This window comes from Myotis myotis, unplaced genomic scaffold, assembly GCF_014108235.1.
Source record: "Myotis myotis isolate mMyoMyo1 unplaced genomic scaffold, mMyoMyo1.p scaffold_m19_p_1, whole genome shotgun sequence".
Lineage (NCBI taxonomy): Eukaryota > Metazoa > Chordata > Mammalia > Chiroptera > Vespertilionidae > Myotis > Myotis myotis.
Genome location: NW_023416313.1, coordinates 4,269,647 through 4,290,380, shown reverse-complemented (window position 1 = coordinate 4,290,380; position 20,734 = coordinate 4,269,647). Strand labels below are relative to the sequence as shown.

At 47.5% G+C, this 20,734-nt stretch overlaps 1 protein-coding gene across 1 annotated transcript in view; it reads left to right on the top strand.

Annotated features, from left to right (window-relative positions):
• CLNK (cytokine dependent hematopoietic cell linker) overlaps positions 1-20,734 on the top strand; it is a 134,800-nt gene that overhangs the window by 41,032 nt on the left and 73,034 nt on the right. Inside the window, exons 3-4 of the mRNA XM_036328968.1 lie at positions 7,898-7,960; positions 15,940-15,968. Coding sequence (XP_036184861.1) covers positions 7,898-7,960; positions 15,940-15,968 — 92 coding nt within the window. The remainder of the gene's footprint in view (positions 1-7,897; positions 7,961-15,939; positions 15,969-20,734) is intronic.

Below are 20,734 nucleotides of genomic sequence, written 5' to 3'. Positions count from 1 at the left end.
GAGACTATCTTGGCTCCATTGTATGTTCTTGCCTCCTTTGTCAAATATTAATTGAGCTTATTGGTTCGGGCCGATTTCTGGGCTCTCTATTCTATTCCATTGATCTATATGCCTATTCTTGTGCCAGTACCAGGCAGTTTTGAGAACAGTGGCTTTGTAATACATCTTGATATCTGGTATTGAGATCCCACCTACTTTGTTCTTTTTCAGGATTGCTGCAGCTATTCGGGGTCTTCTTTTATTCCAGATGAATTTTTGGAGAATTCGTTCTAGATCTATGAAGTATGCCGTTGGTATTTTAATGGGAAGTGCGTTGAATTTATAGATTGCTTTGGGTAGTATGGACATTTTAATGATGTTGATTCTACCAATCCATGAACACGGTATGTTCTTCCATCTGTTTATGTCTTCCTCTATCTCTTTTTTCAACGTCCTGTAGTTTTCTGAGTAGAGGTCTTTTACCTCTTTAGTTAAGTTTATTCCTAGGTAGCTTAATTTTTTCAGTGCGATGGTAAACGGGATTATTTTTATAATCTCTCTTTCTGAAAGTTCACTATTGGTGTATAGAAATGCCTCAGATTTCTTGGGGTTAATTTTGTATCCTGCTACATTGCCAAATTCATGTATTAAGTCTAGTAGCTTTTTGATGGAGTCTCTAGGGTTTTGTATGTATAATATCATGTCGTCTGCAAATAAGGACAGTTTTACTTCCTCTTTTCCAATTTGGATGCCTTTTATTTCTTCTTCTTGCCTAATTGCAATGGCTAACACTTCCAGTACTATGTTGAACAGGAGTGGTGAGAGGGGGCATCCCTGTCTTGTTCCTGTTCTTAGGGGAAATGGTGTTAGTTTTTGTCCATTGCGTATGATGTTGGCTGTGGGCCTGTCATATATGGCTTTTATTATGTTGAGGTATGATCCTTCTACTCCTGCCTTGCTGAGAGTTTTTATCAAAAATGGGTGTTGAATTTTGTCAAATGCTTTTTCTGCATCAATTGATATGACCATGTGTTTTTTTTCTTTCAATTTGTTTATGTGATGTATCACGTTTATTGATTTGCGGATATTGTACCATCCTTGCATCCCTGGGATATATCCTACTTGGTCATGGTGTATGATCTTTCTGATGTACTGCTGGATCCTATTTGCTAAGATTTTGTTGAGGGTTTTGGCATCTATGTTCGTGAGGGATATTGGCCTGTAATTCTCTTTCATTGTGTTGTCTTTACCTGGTTTTGGTATTAGGGTGATGCTGGCTTCATAGAATGAGCTTGGAAGTGTTCCTTCCTCTTGAATTTTTTGTAGTAGTCTGAGGAGGATAGGTTTTAGTTCTTCCTTGACTATTTGGTAAAACTCCCCTGTGAAGCCATCTCTTGGATCACATTCTTAATCCATCCCGGGACTCACTGCCTATCAGCCATGTGGCCTCCCTGACAACCCCCAGATGAGCTCCTACTTCCCAGCTTCGTCCACCCCCAGCCCCTTAACTCCCACCTACCAGCCACCAGCCACCGCCCTCAGTCCCCAGGCCTGGGTGCTCTTGCTGCAGATGCCCCACAGCTGGCCCCACAGTGCCCTCTCCCAGCTGTCACCTGCTCAGCGAGGCCCCAGACCACCCCATGGAACAGCTTCCCTGCCCACATGCCTTTCTGTTGATTGTGACTGCCGGCCTTCCCCTTCCCAAGGGCCAAGATCCTCTTCTGTCTTATTCCAGGCAAGAGGCTCTGTTTTCTTCCCTGATACACCCCAACCACCAAGAACAATTCCTGGCCCATGCTATGCACTCAGAGGGGGGAAATGTATTGTTGCATTAATTGTGATTAAGATTTCCAGCCCAGATATGGTTTGATTCCCCATCAGGGCACATGCCTGGGGTTGTGGGCTCGATCCCCTGTAGGGAACATGCAGGAGGCAGCCAATCAATGATACTCTCTCATTGATGTTTCTATCTCTCTCTCCATCTCCCTTTCTCTCTCTGAAATCAATAAGAAACATAGTTTTAAAAAATAAAATAATAGAATGAGGATGGTGGCTGCAACATGACAGACGGGGGGAGGAAGTGAATGGAAGTGAACAGACTCCTGCTGACGGTGCTAGACATTCCCAGGGGGAGATGGTGCAGCTGAACCCAGTGGCTGGCCCATTGCAGGCCGACCCTTCCTCTCCTCTCCCTGCCCCGACTTGATTCCCTTCCTTTCCTTGGACCTTCTGGAGGCAGAAGGTGTGGGACCTGGAGGTGGAGAAAAGGATATTGTCTCGGAGCTCATGCTCTGGAAGCCCCCCTGAATATACGCACGAGGCCACTCCCTGGGTCCCTGCAGACCACAGGGAAGCCCCACTGTCCCTTCACTCCTGGGTTTTCCCTGGCTGTGCACCAACCAAGCACAAACCAAGCTTTTGTTTTGAGAGTGGTCTTAAAAATACATATATTGCTTTTTTTCATGTCGTTTTCTGCCGGAAGCCGGTCCATCCTTGCTGCTTGACACAGTCGCTGCAGGAAAGAAACATCTGCACAGCATATGTTTCAAGGGACCTGACGTATATAGCATACTGTTCTTAATATGTTTGCTCCCCTTAGCACTGTGTGTTTTAACCAAGGTCACCTCTCCAAGAAAGGTTGTTTCCCCAGGTAGGAATTTTTCCCTGAAGTCAGGGAGGGGATGCCTCTCCTAGAAAGGTTGTTTCCCCAGGTAGGAATTTTTCCCTGAAGTCAGGGAGGGGATGAAACTCCTTAACTAAGTGCCAGGCGGGTAGTTAATCACTACAAACAATCATGCTTAAGCTACATAATCTTTACTCCCTGGAATGGAGATAAGAAACGCCCTAACCTTTGTAATAGAAATTGACAGGATTAAAATCAACTGGGATAAATACGGATGTAACAAGACAATAAACGGCAGAACTTCGCTGGAGATCCAGATCAGAACTTGACTGGAGATCCTGGCTGGAGATCCTGGCTAGGCTGCTGATCAACTGAACACTGTCTCCGTGTCCTTCCTTCTTCGCCGACTCCGTCTACACCTTTGGGGACCCCTGGACCTGCTGGGGTTGGACCCCGGCAGTTTTCTATCAGGCTTCCAGAATCTTCCAGGCATGACCATCTATAAATTAAATTCCACTATGAGCCCATCAATGGGCCCATTAACTGGGTGATTCACTGTGGGTATTGTGTTTGCTCATTATGTGCACTGATGGTCTCTTAGAAGCTCCATTCCCCTGAGAGTCAAGACAGAGAAAAGGAAGCAGAAAGCATTTGAAAAGATCAAATGTGAGGCTTCTATTTTTTGTGGGGGGAGGGGGGAAAGGCAAGGGGGGGTTCTTTGTTTTCTTTTGCTGAGTGAAATTTTAAACAAAAAACAAGACAAAGAAGAAAGCAGGGTGGTGGAGAGTAACTGGACGTTTGGGGGCCATCACTTTGTAGTGTATATAGATGTCAAATTAGAATGTTGTCTACCTGAAACAAGTAATAAAGAAGAAATATAAAGAGAGGAAAGAAGCTTTATGGGGTTTCTTGAAACCTAAAGGACTCAGGATTACTCTCTTGCTTCTTAAATTAGATTATCTTTTTCTTTCTCTCCTCAAGAAGATTGAAAAGAAACAGGAGAATTTATTCAGACGGCGCATAAAAAAGCTGAATTCGAAGACTAGCTCTGGCAAAGCCAAGGCCGAGTGGCAGGACCTCGAGCCCCACACGCGGAGCCAGAGCTCAGTGTGGCCAGTCCTCCCACTTCCCTGGGCTGCGCGGTTTTCTCATCTATAAAATGAACAGGTTCTGGCAGGTGACACCTACCTTTCCATCAAGCCCCGAGCTCTGAGGATCTTTAAAGCTCCAACTCTGGCAAAAGAAGGAGCTAAATCCAGACACCACCCTCCACTCTGCATCTGCATCCCGTGGGCAGAGCCTGTCTATTCTGGCGTGTTCTGGATCCATTTTTTGCCTTCATAAACCAGAATGAGTCATGCCCCCAAAGGTTCCTGACTCGTCTTCTCCTGCACAAACCTTTCCTCAGCTGCCCTTCCATTGAGGGGAGAGACAGGAACCCAGAGTTGGTGGGACATATGTGCACCATGGGTGACTGTGCAGGTGTCAACCCCTGGGTCCATTTCTAGAGGAGTTGGGCCTCTCTCTGAGTCTGGAAAAGCTGGAGGAGGCACCTGAGAGACCTCAGGGAGAGGGGGTCAGTGAGGGGCTACCTCCCGGCCAAGTGTAGATCCAACAGACAGCCATCAGAGCTATGCCCACAGGAACATCAGGTTCGGGCCAGGTGGACGGGCCTGAAACTGGGCAGCCATTCATATCGGGAGTAAACAAAGGCAGGACACTGAGGAAAGATGTGACAAGATGCCTGCCCGGCGTGGTTCAGTGATTGAGTATCAACCTATGAACCAGGAGGTTACAGTTCCATTCCTGGTCAGGGTACATGCCCAAGTTTGCAGGCTCGACCCCCAGTAAGGAGCATGCAGGAGGCAGCTGGTAATGATTCTCTCTCACCATTGATGTTTCTATCTCTCTCTCCCTCTCCTTTCATCTCTGAAATCAATAAAAATATATTTTAAAAAAGAAGAAGAAGAAGGAGCTGTGACAGAGGGGATGAACCCCTTGCTTAGTGGCTTAGTTCCCTCTCACGTGGCTGCCAGCTTCTTAGGGCTGGGACCTTCTCTGTCTTTTCCTCCTGTGTCTCTAGTCCTAATACAATACCCAGCACATCGCAGCTACTCGCTCGCTATTTGATTTGAGGCTGGCACCAGGGTCTGCCTCCCAATTTCAACTCAGGTCAGTAAGCAACTCGAGTCAAAGCACTTTGTTCCCATGACCAGAGACAGCCTTTCAGGGGCTTTGAAGATGATTCAGAAGGAAAGGGATCCAGGATGGGACTGGGGGCTTAGGAAACAGGCTGTCACCCAAAACCCCTGGACACCACAGCCTCACCAAGGTGACACATAGAGTTAACCATCACGATGGTGTGAATGGGTGAGGGGTGGTAATGAAACATCTCATTATGGCCCACTCAGTACTGAGTTCCTCGGGAAAGAGTCACCAGCTCAAACCTTCAGGGACCGGTTAGCTAATGTAAAAATGTAAGACAGTAGAGAGTGAATGGTTGGGCTTTATGAGCTTGAGAGGAAAAATCATATGTGAATATATTCAAATTCAAACTTTAAAAAAAAAAATCTGTGAGGCAAGAAGGCCGTGTATGTCTTTCCATTTTTCTGGGTTCTGCAGGGCAAGCACATAAAAGATGTCCGGTATCCAGGCTATAACGCGTCAAATCCCCAAGAAATTGAGCTTTGCTCAGGTGTTCAGGGAGAGTGCTAAGCATTTCCTGTGTTTTAAAAAAAAAAGCTGAATACAGGAATATAACCACCCATACCGCTTAGGGACCAAATGAAATGAACAAAATAGGTGTCAATCACTTGGAGAAGTTGTTTGTGACAACTGATGTGGTGACTATTTTAAGGGAGTTAGAGGTACAGCATTCAGCTGGAAAAATGATTATAATGGCCTCTCCCGGGCAAGAGTTGGAGAACCAGTTTATTCTGGTATTTGCTGGAGTCTTCCCAAATTAGCTGGAAAACTTTCAAAAATTGGCCTGACATTTTCAGGAGTCATAGAAGTTTAAAAAGTAGTCTGCAAAAAGATTCTAGCTGATTTGGTTTGTAAATTTGCAAAAAAAAAAAAAAAAATACCTTCTGGATGTTACAAAAGGGTCATCTCCACTCATACTTCCACAGTGAGTGTGTGACAATATGTGTGACCCCCAATTATCTCGTCTCCTGGTGCTCATGTGCCCCCCTGTGTAATCTCCTCCCCCAGTTGTAAGCAAGCCTGAGGCTGCTTCTAAACAACAGGATATGGCAAAATTGATGGGATGTCACTTCCATCATTGCATTCCATAAGATTGTAACTTTCCCCTTGTCTCCTTGGTGTGCACATTTTGATGAAGCAAGTGACCATGTTAGGGAGGCCCATGTGACAAGGAACACAGGGCAGCCTCCAGCCAACAGACAGCAAAGAACTGAAGCTCTCAGTTCAGCAAGCCCCAAGAATATGAATCCCATCAACAAGCAAGTATTTTTAGAATCAGTCCTTCCCCAGGTGAGCTTTCAGATGTGACCCCAACCTTGACCGACACCTTGATTACAGCCTCAACAGAAACCCTAAAATAGAGGACCCAGAGCCAGGCTGGAAAAAATACAGACAGAACTAATACTGAGCAATGCTCACAGGAGCGAAGAGGGAGGGACAGAATGAGAGACATGCAGGGATCTATTGTTAGGGTCTGGCAGTGATGTGGGGGCAAGATGCCCAGGTTACTGGTTTGAAAACTAAGTAGGCAATGGAGCCACTCACTGGTGAAAGGGCCTGGTTCCACTGGAGGGTAACCAATTAGAAAGGCCCAGAAGGTAGTTGGATGCTCATGTCTAGAACTTAGAGGAGAAATCAGAGTGTAGCTATAGATTTATGAATCAAATTCTATCTGGGTTTAAAAAAAATGAAATAATACAATGATTCAATATTTTGAAATCATGAAATAATTAAAAAGTGAAATGAGAAATAATGAAATGACACCATCATCTTTCTAGATGATCAGTTTACAGTGACAAACTGTGTCACAACAACTCACTCAGTTTTCTCTTCATCCCATTGCAGTCCACAATCTACACACAAATCCTGGATGGAGAGTCTTAGGCTATCACTAGGCAGTTCCTGGGGCCCTTTATTAAGATGAATAGTCACGCATGTCTGCTGAGGGCCCACTGTGGGCCAGGCACTGACCCAGGCCCTGGGGAGGCCACACCCTGCAAATCTCTGCCCTCATCGAGATGACAGGTCAGAAGGCTTCTCAGACATGATTATAGCTACAAGTTGAACAAAAGTGAAACTTCAATTCAGAGGAGGGCTGGGTGGAGCTGGTCTCCCACTCGGGAAAGGTTTCTCTGAGGATGTGACACTTGGCCGAGCTCAGAGCATGAATCAGAGGGAAGGAAAAGAGGACAATGGGTATTTGAGAAAGAGAAAATAGTGCCTGAAGGAGCCTGGGGGAGGAAGTAGAGATAGTCCAAGGTCCAAAAGGAGGCAGTTTGGCCCAAGTGGAGAAAGTCGGTAGGACAATGAGTCAGAGGCACTGAGCAGGTCAAGGGGCCCTGGGGAGGACAGTATCATCAGTAAAATGCTCATGAGACACCTGTAAAAGAACAGGAAATACATTCTGCTTGTCTCATTAAATAAGGTGCATCATAGTGATGGTCTGTGGTAATGCATGCCTTAATGAACTTCAACAAATCAATTGGACTTAAAATAATTTAATCTCTTCATAGAAAATGCCACAGCAAAGTATCTACATTATATAGGAGTTTAATAAATATTGTTTGAATCCAAGTTGCTATTGTTAAATAGTCTGCCTTTCTACACCGATGATGTTTGCTAGCCTGGGGTCAAATTCGGCTAACATAGGAAAGCATCTAGAACAGTCCTTGGCCCACAGGCACTGTCCTTGTTTGACCATGTGGTGAAGGTAAGATGCTCTTCATTTTACAGAGCAACATCACGGCGACTCATAGAAGTTAGGGAGGGTCTCACAGTGATCCTGCTAATGTGGGGAGCAGGCCACATCCTCATCTTGACTGGAGCACCTCTTCTAATCCCATGCTGCTGCCCCTTGAAAAATAAAGCTCATACATTTAAAAAATAATAATAATTTAAAGTAATTGAAATCCTTAAAACATGGATTTTTTTTTAATCCTAATGGAAATGCAAAGACAAATTTGGAAATATGTATGAGATGTTAAATACTGAAATCTGACTGGGTAGTTGTTTCTGTGAATGAAAGCACTTAATTTGTTTATCCCAGCTTCTTACAATTTCCTGACTATGACCTATTTTCTTTCATCCCAGGAGCAATAGAAGGCCAATGACAGAAGGATCCAGTGATCTGAACTTCGCTCTGCGGAAAAATAGGTGAATATTTTCTTGTTGATTAATAGAAGAGTGAAGAATTTGATTCTGTGGCAATGAAGCTGACCATCTCTATCTCTGTTTCTCTCTCTCTCTCTGTCTCTCTCTCTCTCTCACACACACACACACACACACACACACAGTCAATGTGATAGGACAGCATTGCTGGCAGTGACCTTTGAGGTGACATGAAGGGAAAGGAACTTGATGTGTGTGATGCAGGTGTGCCGGGAGCCGGTCCATCCTTGCTGCTTCAAGGGACCTGGCATATATGGCATACTGTTCTTAATATGTTTGCTCACCTTCTTGGCACTATGTGTTTTAACTAAGGTCACCTCTCTGAGAGAGGTTGTTTCCCCAGGTAGGGATTTTCCCCTGAAGTTAGGGAGGGAATAAAACCCCTTAACTAAGTGCCAGGCGGGTAATTAATCACTTTAACTATGAACAATCATGCTTAAGCTACATAATCTTTACTCCCTGGAATGGAGATAAGAAACGCCCTAACCTTTGGAATAGAGATTGATAGGATTGGAATCAACTAGTATAAATACAGATGTAACAAGACAACAGAAGACAGAACCTACACAGAACCTAGAGACAGAAGAACTTCGCTGGAGAGAACATGGCAAAAGATCCTGGACAGAAACTGGCAACAGAACCTAGAGAGAGAACCTAGCGAGAGAACCTGGCTGAAGAACCTAGAGACAGAACCTGGCTACAGAACCTGGATAGAACATGGCAAGAGAACCTGACTAGAACCTGGTGACTGAACCTGGCTGGAGAACCTGGACTGAACCTGGCTGGAGAACCTAGCGAGGGAACATGGCTACAGAACCTGGCTGGAGAACCTGGAGAACCTGGCTGGAGAACCTAGCAAGAGAACATGGACACAGAACCTGGCTGGAGATCCTAACCAGAACTTCGCTGGAGATCCTGACCAGAACTTGGCTAGAGATCCTGGCTAGGCTGCTGATCAACTGAACGCTGCCTCCGTGTCATTCCTTCTTCGCCGACTCTGTCCACACCTTTGGGGACCCCTGGACCCGCTGGGGCTGGACCCCAGCACAAGTATAGGCTGAGAAGACCCCCACGGCCCATAGCATTTCTGAACAGGGCTATTTCCATCATCCACCGGGGTTCCAAACAGCCCAAGAGACGCCACTGAAAAGGAACCTTCTATTCCCCAGCCGATGAATGATTTAGATGATGGCTCAGGGGTGGGTCAGGCCAAGGTCCACTGCCAGGTCTCATGAGCAAGGAGACTAGAGAGAGCCACCTGCCTCTATGGTTTTTGTTACTAAGCAATTCTGACATCAAGACTTCACAGGCTACTGAGAATACAGAGATAAAAGAAAGTCCTGGCTTCAGGGGGCTCACAGCCAAGTTACAGCTCAGAATGGGGACAAACGTGATGAAACCACTGACAGGAGACAGATCCTGAAGTCAGGCCCAGCTCTGCAGACCAGCGTGTGGGCAACACCCAATGCTCAGAGGGGGTGCAGGTCTCCCTGTGCCTGGACAGAACTCCCTCACCATGGCCTGCAGGAGCAGTCTCCATGCCCAGAGGTGCCCGGGGGTCTCCATGTGCTAGACCACTCCTTGAATTCTACTCAACTTCAACTCAGATCAATCGCCAGACACGCGTTCAGTTCCTACTATGTGCCGGGCACAAGGAGAGCTTCTCAGAACCCTAAGATTTACTGGGAGAAGTCGCTCTCCTAGGCAGAGGGGGTAAACGTCTGCAAGGCGGAACACGTGAAATATTTTCAGACCACATTAAGCCAAGAAGAATTTGTGGCTGTTCTCAGACTTCTTCAATGTTTACATTAAATCCATTTAAATAATGCATTTTACGTCCATTTTTCTTATTTCTTGACAATAGTGAGCGGTGGGAGATGGAAGGGCTAGAAGCCTTCCTTCAGATGGAGATGGTTGTGGCAATTACAGACATCAAAGTAATATTTACACTCACATTTGGGAGGAAAAAGAGAGAGTGGCTTTTTTTTTTTTTTTTCCTGAAGCAAATTATTTCGGGATGTGTCACAGCACACTCAAGATATATTAAAAAGAGCAGCAGACGATGTTTCTGCAACCTGTTCCAAACCATTTATAAACTCAAGCTAGAAAAAAATCCCCCACATCCATACAAATCTCTCTACCATGGCATATTTTATAATGAAAGTATCGTATGAATATAAATTAGTTTTGAGCTAGATAAATCAAATCAAAATGTCTGCAAACTATATATTTGGGTCTATGGTCTTACTTGAATAACTTTGAGCCAATGTTCTCATTCTCCACACGAATTATAATTATCAGCATGTGATGGTGGTGGAGGTCGGGGCAGGGGTGAGTCCTTGGAAGCTGGACTGGAATGCCAGGCAACCCGCACCCTGGCTGGGCGACCTCGCCCACACAAGCCTGTTTCCATCACAGCAGCGCGTGTATTTTAGAGAGGGAATTTGAAAAATAATAAGCAAGCCCAGCCAGTGTGGCTCAGTGGTTGAACTTCAACTTATGAACCCGGAGGACACAGTTCGATTCCTGGTCAGGGCACATGCCCAGGTTGTGGGCTTGATCCCCAGTGTGGGACATATGGGAGGCAGAAGATCATTGATTCTCTCTCATCGTTGATCTTCCTCTCTGAAATCAATTTAAAAAATTTAAAAAAACAGTTGAATGAAGGCCTAATGTGCACCAGGCACCACGAAAGGACGTTGATGTTTAATCCTCACGACAGTGCTCTGGAGTAGGTTTAAAACTATGAGATTTAGATAAGAAACGGGTAGTTATACACTCCTTTTAACTGAAGAGTATGTCCTTAGAGCAAGAAGTGCTGTAGGGGCTCCAGGGAGGGAGGGCCCAGGGCCCGGCAGGGCAGGATCCTGAGAACATGGGAGGGGCCTCCCCCAGCCAAGGGGGCCGGGGGTGTGAGTTTTTGTAGTTCTGGATGCTGCCAGACACTTTCAGCATTTTCCCCAGGACCCCTTCAGAGGGTTGTATGCACCAAAGTTTTTTAATCCTCAGGGGAGGATGTGTTTTCATTGGTTTTAGAGAGAGGAAGGGAGAGAGAGAAAGAGAGAGAGAGAGAGAGAGAGAGAGAGAGAGAGAGAGAGAGAGAAACATCAAGATGAGAGAGAAACATCTATCCGATTGCCTCCTGTATACCCTCTGACCAGGGATAAAACCCACAACCTAGGTATGTGTCCTTACCAGGAATCGAACCTACAACCTTTTGGTGAATGGTACAACACTCCAACCAACTGAGCCACCTGGCCAGGGCCAAATATTTATTGAATTAAATAGAATTTTAAAAAGGAGATTGTTGAAACAAGGAAGGCTTCTTCTTACAAAGCATGAACCCCGTTTTCACTTATGAAAAAGGAGCCTTGACCTGACTCTACCTCCATGTGAATTTCATCTGCCTCAAAGGAGTAGAGCAAGCATGTCAAACTCGTGGCCTTGTTTATTTGGCCTATGTTAGCCTTTGAGTTTGGCATGCTTGGAGTACAGGCTTGGGAGACACTCTCCAATCTTGCGTCTGTCAGAAAAACTAGAGAACCGATTCCAGGGGTGTCTACATGGGATGTGGAGAGGGTTCCAGCTGTGTGTGGACTGCAGGCCATGTTGGGATAGGACAGGCCTGGGCTGGACCTAGGCGGTCTTACTCTTGAGATGCCCCTCTTATCTACGCTTCTCTGGACATGTGTGCATTCATTCACTCACTCATTCATGCTCATCCACCATGTTTTTGTATACGGGCCATTATCCAGGCACTGTGTTAGGCACTTGCTCTCCCTTTTAGGAGCAGGGGGCCTGGGCAGGAAGTTTGAGAAATTGTGCTGTACTCTGTCCTGGTTAAGTGAGCGTGGGTTCCATTGCCCAGATGCCAGATGGTCTGGGGAGGGCTTTGGTGGTCACACTCCCTGTCACCATGGATACCTCACTGCTTCTTTCTGAAACTGTTCTTCCCCAGCCTGCCCTCTTCAGGGCATTGCAGCGGCTCCCACGCACCTTTCTGAGTGGCAGCTCTGAGCGTCCCTATCCACCTCCTGGCGAATGTGCACACTGCCCGCAGCCGGCACAGCCCTCCGAGATTACCCCTTCCACTCTCTCCTCTCTGGCACCACCTTTTCCCAGCTTGAGCTCCCACAGCTCCCTGCTGCAAACCCCACTCCCTCCTGGTGGGTGGTGGAGAGGAAGGGGGTGGACCCTGCCCTCAGACAGGCCGGGTGTGAAGGGATATCATGGAGAACTCCTCAGGGGCGCACCTGGGCCTCCACCTACCCTGCAAAGTGAAAGGTGTCCATATATAGAGACATGTTATATATTTCTTTTATTGATTTCATAGAGGAAGGGAGAGGGAGAGATAGAAACATCTATGATGAGAGAGAATCAGTGATCGGCTGCCTCCTGCCCGTGACCAGAATTGAACCTGGGGCTCTTCAGTCCACAGGCCGACGCTCTATGCACTGAGCCAACGCACCTAGGGCAAAGCGAAAGGTTTAATTCCTGGTCCCATTGGGTTCCAGCATCCATGATGCCCTGAAATTCATGTATTGATACTGCCCACCGGGAATCGCCAGGAAGGTTGGGTGAAGTGACTTATGGCAGAGACATTCAAAGACAGAGAAGAAGGGAATGGACTTATATTAACACTGACTTTAGCAACTCTCAAAAATGCCTACTGTCTTCCACACATTTGAGACTTTAAAGTGGTCTCCTGTCAGGGCAGGACGGATGAATACTCTATCAGGTGAGCAGTGAGCCGAGCCTGTTCACCTGGGAGGCCTCGAGAGGGAGGGAGTGGCTGGTGAAGTCACCCTGACCATTTCTTGGGGGCCTGGGTGGGGCCTGGGGAGACCCAGAGGGGCCCACAGGCAGCACACTCAGGTAGCGATGAGGAATTAGTCCCCGGCCGGGAGCATGACCCTGGAGACAGGACAAATCCCGTCTCTATGGAGCTGGGTCAATACACCTTCCAAACTCCGCTCCTGGATAAGCAAAACCCTGTGCCCGCCTCTTCCTCAGAGCCAGGTCCCCTGGGCAGCAAGGGGGGAGGGAGGGCAGGGAGTTCCATTTAGTTCCCTTTAAAAACGGGAAATGGTTAAACATATTAAATTCCTAAGAAATATTAAAATTTTTAAATAATTCAAAAATTAAAAATCTTTATTTGTAAAGGAGCCCTAACTATTGAAAACCACCAACCTCTGAGGTCTGCTTTGTTATGTTACATCCCGTGGCCGGCCTGCCAACAGGTGGACGCCCAGGACACAGAGGAGGACCTGCCTCCCTCGGGCCCCCAGGGGGAGGCAGCAGGTGTGGGGGGAGCTTTAACTTCCGTCCAGCGTGGCCTGGCACATGGCTCCTTATGGACGCTGCTGAGGACAGAGCCAGGGTGCGTCCCTGCCATTCCCGGGCACGGCACAGGCAGCTGCTAACACGTGGGCCCCGCTTGAGCCCAGAGAAAACACATCCCATCCCCGTGAGGTTTGCTAGCAGCGTCTTTCATTCATCACCCCGGCCTGCCAGGCTGCAAAGTGTGTGAACACAGGAGTCTTTTCAGAGAGCTTGTCAGCTGCCCTCCAGCCAGACAGGACTGGAGCCCAGGAGGCCTCCCCAGGTCGCCCTCCCCAGACCCAGGGCGGCACTTCAGCCCCTCCTCGCTCCCCTCTGAGGGCCCAGCGAATCTCACCGCCTTCCCTGCCTTTGCTGCCTCTGCTAGTTCTCTGAGCTTGCATGACGCACGAGAGCCCTGGGGTGCGGGTCCCGGAGGACTCCCCTGTGCGTGAGCACTGTCGCTGTGGGACCGGCGGGGCGGGTGGCAGGGTGGGTCAGATAAGCTGCTTCCAGGCGCCCTGACAATCGGAATCTCCGGGACGCAGAGCTTGTGGTGGAAGTGGCTGCTTGCTCGAGGCTTGTCAATAATAAGGGATTTAGAGTCGGACAAATCCCCCTCTGCCTGGTGCTCACTGCCCCACTTTGGGGAAGTCACTTCGTTCTCTGAGTGTCAGCTGCCTCTGCATTGTGGGGAGGCCGCTGCGCCGCGGAGTCCAGCCCGGCCTCCTGTGGGCCCGTGGTCCCTCGGGGCCACTCCCTTTAGGGGCCAAAAGACCTCACTTCTGCCTCCAAGAGCCTAAAACTTAGAACAGCGAATGGGGCCACATTATCTCCAAAGTGCTTTGGAACATAACAGTCTTTGATTCCATACACCAGGTGAGGTCAAGATCAGAAACAAGACAGGATCCTGATTTAAAGCCGAAGTTCTCTAGGAGCCTGGGAAGACGGGCCTGGCGTCCCAGACCCCGGTACAGGCTCGCAAGCAGCTCAGCCAGGGCCACATAAAGCTCACTGCACGTGGGAAACACACCCCTTCTGTTTCTCAAGTCCAGGGAGCCTCTGAGGCCTTCATCAAAGGGCCACGAAAGAGGCCGCGTGTTGAAAGTGTCAAAGAGCTCCCGGGCCCCAGATTAATGGTCGGCGCCTGGCTGGCTGGTGTACTGTTAATTTCTGCAGAATCAGGCAACTTGGAAGGATGCCAAGAACTAATAACCACAAGGGTTCGGAGCCCGCAGCTGCAGGGCTCCCGCGAAGCCTGACTGGCCACTGCCTACAGGCCAGGGTCCGGAGAGGGGCGGGGGCCAGGATTCCAGGCCTGGTGTCCAATGCCCCACTCTCTGTAGGACGGGGGCAGGTTAGGGGGCCCTCTGAACCCCCGCTTGCCTTGTCTGGGAACTTGGGACAGTAGCAGCTACCCCACAGGGCCATTTTGAATTTAAAATGGTAAACAGAGGCAACAGCAAGAGCTGGAAGTGGGACTCAGACTGAGGTCTCCTGGTTACCAGCAGCTCCAGGCCTCACTGCTCTGTGCCCAGTGTCCCCGCCGCCAACCAGGCCTCATAAATATTTACACCCGCATGTGTTGCGATGCTCAGCTAATTGCTCCAGTGACGCACTCCGGGAGCCTCGGAGGAAAGGCGAGATGCCAGGGCCTACGCCAAAGCCGGGTCGTTAGAGGCACAAACAGAGGCGCTCACAAAAGCAAAGTCCTCCGGAGCTTCCCATGGCCCCAGGGCGGTTCAGACCTTCGCTGACGTCAGGGAAAGGTGCTTCTATAGCACACTGTCCAGGGCCAGTGAGGCGGCCAGGCACAGAGCCCCTGGCAAAACAGCAAAGACCTATGCATATAACTTACCACAGAGGAATGCAAATGGCCCAAACCATTTAAAAGTTATTATAATAACAATAATAATTCAATCTCACTGGTCATCAAGGAAACCAGACAGGAACAAAATGCCAATCGGCAACGCTGTTTTAAAGGATGGATGTCACGGTGGTGAGATGCCAGGAAAGTTCCCTTCTCACCTGTGGGGTGGAATAGGCACCGATGCAGCACGTGAGGAAGGCCCTGGAGATCGATGTGAACAAGGGTGAGACGGCCCACATCACTGTCCCCTTCGTTGCACTGGATGAAGGGTCTCCATGGAAATATGCAGCCATGAGGTTACAAATGCAGGCACAGATGGATGCACATTGCAACCTCGCTCACAATAGTGAAAACTAGCCAGGCCCTACCTGCCCCTCCAGGAATTACACAGCCCGGAAACATGTTTGTGAATAACAGTTAAAGATACACAACCCATTGTTAACATCAGGATCCTGCACAATCTCAAATGCTATACTCATACATCTGTGTATATGAGTGTTTGCACACAGCCTCACACACACGGGCACCTGTGAACAGGAGGTTTGCCCAAACACTGCCTGTGCAGCTGGTTGTTTCCTGTCGCGTGCATTTTTCTATTTGCTATATTCTCTGTCCTGAGCTGTTCCTTTGGGTCTACGACAATGCAAATATTGAGAAATCGTTCCGTAGGTTGACCTGTGAAACGGCCCTGGATGAGCACCCTCCCCCCATTTCAGGAAGGTCTGTGACCCATGCAGCCGCCTGACACTGACCTGGCTTCTCTGTTCTGCCCTAGGTCATTGCCTCGAGTCAGCAGCGCCGCAGGTGAGTCAGGGGCCCGTCCCCAAGGTGCAGGGAATGTCAGCAGGGCCTGTCAGACTCTTCCTTTCCTCTGGGTCTTTCTGTTCTTCAGTAAAACCATTGGCCTGTTCCAATGACAGGAGCACTTATGGCCTTTCCCTGTTCTCGCTCCCAGAGGCCAGGCTGGCCTGTGATGGCCACGGTGCTGGGACTAGGCTGAGCAGGTGGGAACCTGTCTCTCTGCCTGGCAGCTGTGTGTCCTGGGGTGGGGCACAGATCACTCCGGGCCTGGGTTCCTTCGCCTATAGAGTGGGTAGGAGGAGCCTAAGCCAGTATTGTGGCTACTCATGAGTGTTCACTCAACTGGACTTGGTGTGATGGGTTCTCCCCAAAATATGCGTTAGGCGAATGGGTCAGAAGCCACACTCTGCTTCTCTGTGCGTCTTCTCGGAGCCCAGCCTTGGTACTTGGCACTGATAGGAGCCCCTTCCAGTGTGACTAAGAGGCTGTACTGTTCCTGTTGGACCATCCTAATTTCAAGGAGCCTGGCCCAAGTGGCTCAGGTGGTTGAGCATCATCCTGTGCACCCAAAGGTTGCCGGTTCAGGTCCCAATCAGGGCACACACCTGGGTAGCAGTGAGGAGAACGGGAAGAAGTAAACTAAAAATCGCAAGTATGAGTCTACATAAAAAATGAGCACCGAGCTCTAAGCCCTTCCAGAGAACATGTGATCAAGTTTCCCAATCAGGTCCTAACAGAGGACTTTCTGTTCTTTCAAGGTCAATGCTCCCAAATTATACTTGAGTTTTAATCTCTAATGAACCCCATTCCACCATCCACTCAGAGTCCCGGGGAGACTGTAGGAAATGTTAAAGGGGGCGTTGCCTGGGCATGAAGTTGCTCATTTGATGCCGTGGCTGATGAATTATAAACCCCAGGACCTGCATCCCTCCCTTTGACTTTGCAGTTCACCTGCATTAAGGGAGTCAGAAACTGGCAGGTGGGTATTCCATTCCATCAACAATGTTCTAGAGATCCGAGCAGAAGGAAAAAAAACAAATCTACACCCCCAGAATGTCCCGTGAGATACAGCTGCCCAGGCCCGCCCACGTGCACTAGAGTGCATGCCCTGCCCAGAATTCTCAGCGGCAAAGCACCCCACCCCTGCACGCTGGCAGACCACTGCAGGTGTCTGTTTAACTCTAACAGAACCCATACAACTGGGATGCACATGGCGATTGACATGAGAGACGGCTTGTCACAGGGGCATGTATTACATTCCCAGGTGCTTTTAAATCGTCTGTGATTTTCTTCGCCGGGGGATTAGTTAAAAATAATGGTGGGGCATCCATATGAGAGAATGCTGTGTAGCCATTAGAAATGATGATTTGAAGCGGGTTCCCTGACATGTCTGTGATAGCATGCAACTCTATGAGAGAGCAGGCAGGAAAACAGCATACACGCAGCATGACCATATGTATATGCATACACTATAACGTGTGTGTGCGTGCGTGTGTTTAGGATGATTGTCTTGGTATGAGGAATAATGGTGATTTTCATTCTTTTTTACTTATTTGTATCTTAATTTTTCTACAGTAGTATATATTTTTAATATATTTTTATTGACTTCAGAGAAGAAGGGAAAGAGATAGAAACATCAATGATGAGAAAGAATCACTGATCAGCTGCCTCCTACCTCCCCTCTCCCCCCCCCCCCACCTCCCACACACACACACACACACACACACACACACACACACACACTCACACACACTGGGGATTGAGCCCACAACCCAGGCATGTACCCTGGCTGGGAATTGAACCCTGACCTCCTAGTTCATAGGTCAATGCTCAACCACTTAGCCATGCTGGCTGGACAGTAGTATGTATTTTTATATACTAAAAACTATCCAAAATTGAAGAGGATTCCAGGGCTGGAGAAGATAGGCATGTATTCAAACATGACACTGTCAATACCAATACCCCTGTGAGGCTGATATACAGAGAACAGCGCATGCGTTTCCGTAAAATAAACTGAGCTTTTCTCCTGCCACTGAATAGAGAATGAAATGGGAGAAGAGAGCCCTACTTAGAAAGTGGGTCATTCTGTCCTCAGTCACCATCTGCAGTAAAAACCCTGATTGTGTTGAGTCCATTAAACAGAGGAGAAACTTCATTTTGTCCAGAAACACTTGTTTTGTTTTGCTTTTAGTTTTCTAACAAAAGCAGTCTTGAAGGTTGTTTTTGTTGTTGTTTTTCCAATTTTAAAGGAAAAATGAATGATTTTAGAACTAGAGGAAGAAAAGGCAGGTGTGGAATATGTGAGCAGCTGGTGCCGCCTGCTGGCCCTTTCTGGATCTTGCAACACTGGCATCAATTTAGCAGAGGCCTGGTGGACAAAAAGAAATTCAAAAGTTGACAGTTTAATTACTGGGAAAAGGTGTTTACCGATTTCTGGTAAGCCCAGGCAAAGATTTCAAATCATCTAAGATTGCTAAGCCCCAGGATTAAGAATTGTCTTTCAAATTCCATGTGTATCAGAATCACAACACTGAGAAGTGCATGTTCTCAAGCCCACCCCATGGTTTATGCTTTGGCGGGTTTATACCAAGACCAGGAATCTTTCATTTTAACAAGATAATTCCAATTAATGTAGTTCTAGGGTGGTTTCTTAAGAATCACTGTTAGAAACAAAAAGAATCTTTCAAGATTGTCCCCACCAAGAAGCTGCCATCAATTCTCTGAACAATAACTGTCTCAGAAAATTTCATTTGAATGTCTGGGGATCTCCCAAGAAAGAGAATGATGAGCAGCTGCCTGGCCTCTCACCACTCCTGCATTCATCCACCTGCTCATTTAAGCAATCGGTGGTTCTTCATCTAACAGATTCTAGGACCGTTTTGGGGACAGGCGCTCTTTAAAAAATTAAAGATAAAACATCCCAAGGACTCAGCAAGTCTGAGGTTCTAAGGCCATGCTTTCCAGGTGAGGAGATTAAGAAGTAGAGAAGGGAGCTGGATTTCCAAGGGTCACCCAGTGAGAACATTAATACTGTTCTCCCAATCCACCAACAAATGTCACTATTTCTGCAAGTTTGGACTCTTTGTGCTTGATATTTACAACTCACAATCTTCAGGTAAGGATACTGTGTTTCAGTGAATAAAACTGAAATGCCCAAAAGAGCTAAATGACTGAGCTGGTAGATGGATGGATAGATAGATAGATAGATAGATAGATAGATAGATAATAGATGGATAGAGATAGAGAGATAGATGATAGATAAATGAAAGATATAAATATATATAGTATATTATAATAGATATATAGAACAGTCATATTATACATATATGTGTAATCTGTATCAATCTCTATTTCTATCTCTTTCTCTTTCCCTTCTTCCTTCTTTTGCTCATTCTTCTTTCTCTTCTTCCCAAGTATAACTCATACCACCAATGCTCATTGGACATTATAATCCTCCACTCAGAGAGAGTAAAAATGGTTATAAAGGAGTTCATTCCTGTTTTTACCTATAGCCATAGACCGATGCTCTGAAGTTTGGCTGCCAGAGTATAGGGTGCGGACAATCCTATTTCTCCTCACGGTGAGAGGAAAATCGGGTTGATGCCTCTGTCCCCAAATACCTTGGAGTTCCTAAAAGATAAGATGTGAGAAAGGCAGCACGGTGTGTAGGGAAGAACCCAAGGCTGTGAGTCTGGAGCCCGGAATTTGAGTGCTGGTTCTCTCAGGACATCAGCAGGTCCTAGGATCTGAAAGTGAGAGGAAATGGAAAGAAGCTAACATCTATGGAGTCAGGTCCCTAGTGTGGGCACGTTTGATGCACAGGTGTCAGTCAGCTGTAGGGAGGGGATTCTATTATGCTCAGTGCACAGGTTAGGGAAGCAGCCCAGGAGGAGTGAGAGAGGAGAACCCAGAAATCTGGAGAGGAGAGCCCCGACCCATCATCGTACATTTGGCCTCAGTTCTTTTCATCTTTAAAATGAGAGGGTCAACAAGATGGTGACGGTCCCCGACTCTCCGAGCCGCACAGCTGGAAGGGGAACCCCAGCTGGAAGAGTCCATGTGAGGAAGCAACAGGTGTGTGGTAACAAAGTTGAATGTTGAAAAAGACGCGTGTTTTGTTTTAAAAAGGAGCATTAAATCACAGATAGTTTCCTATCACAGATCTGAAAGCAGAGAGTGGTAAGGATCTGGGTTGAGTGAAAAAGATTTGGTCATGAACGTGACCTTGGAAAGACGTGGAACACAGAACACAGCCATTCCTTAGAAGGGCACTGAGTCAGGGAGGTCCATTTCTAAACTTCCCCACAGCTGTTGGGGGTTGAGACTATGATTCCCATTCTACAAGTTAGTATCAGTTGACTGAGGCTCATACACTTGCCCAAGTTCCCACAGCCACAAAGGGCCACGGCCAGGATCGGAACCAAGAGCCCCTCACTCAGCTGCCCTGCTCGTGCCTGTGATCAGAGGTCCTGCTATGTTACCGGTGAACTGCAAAGTACAACATGAAAGGCTGAGTGATGCTTTAAAAAGGAAACCGTGAGCCCTGACTGGTTTGGCTCAGTGGATAGAGCATCGGCCTGCGGACAGAAGGGTCCCAGATTCGATTCCAGTCAAGGGCATGTACCTTGGTTGCAGGCACATCCTCAGTAGGGGGTGTGCAGGAGGCAGCTGATCGATGTTTCTCTCTCATTGATGTTGCTAACTCTCTATCCCTCTCCCTTCCTCTCTGTAAAAAAATCAATAAAATAAATATTTTTTAAAAACAGGAA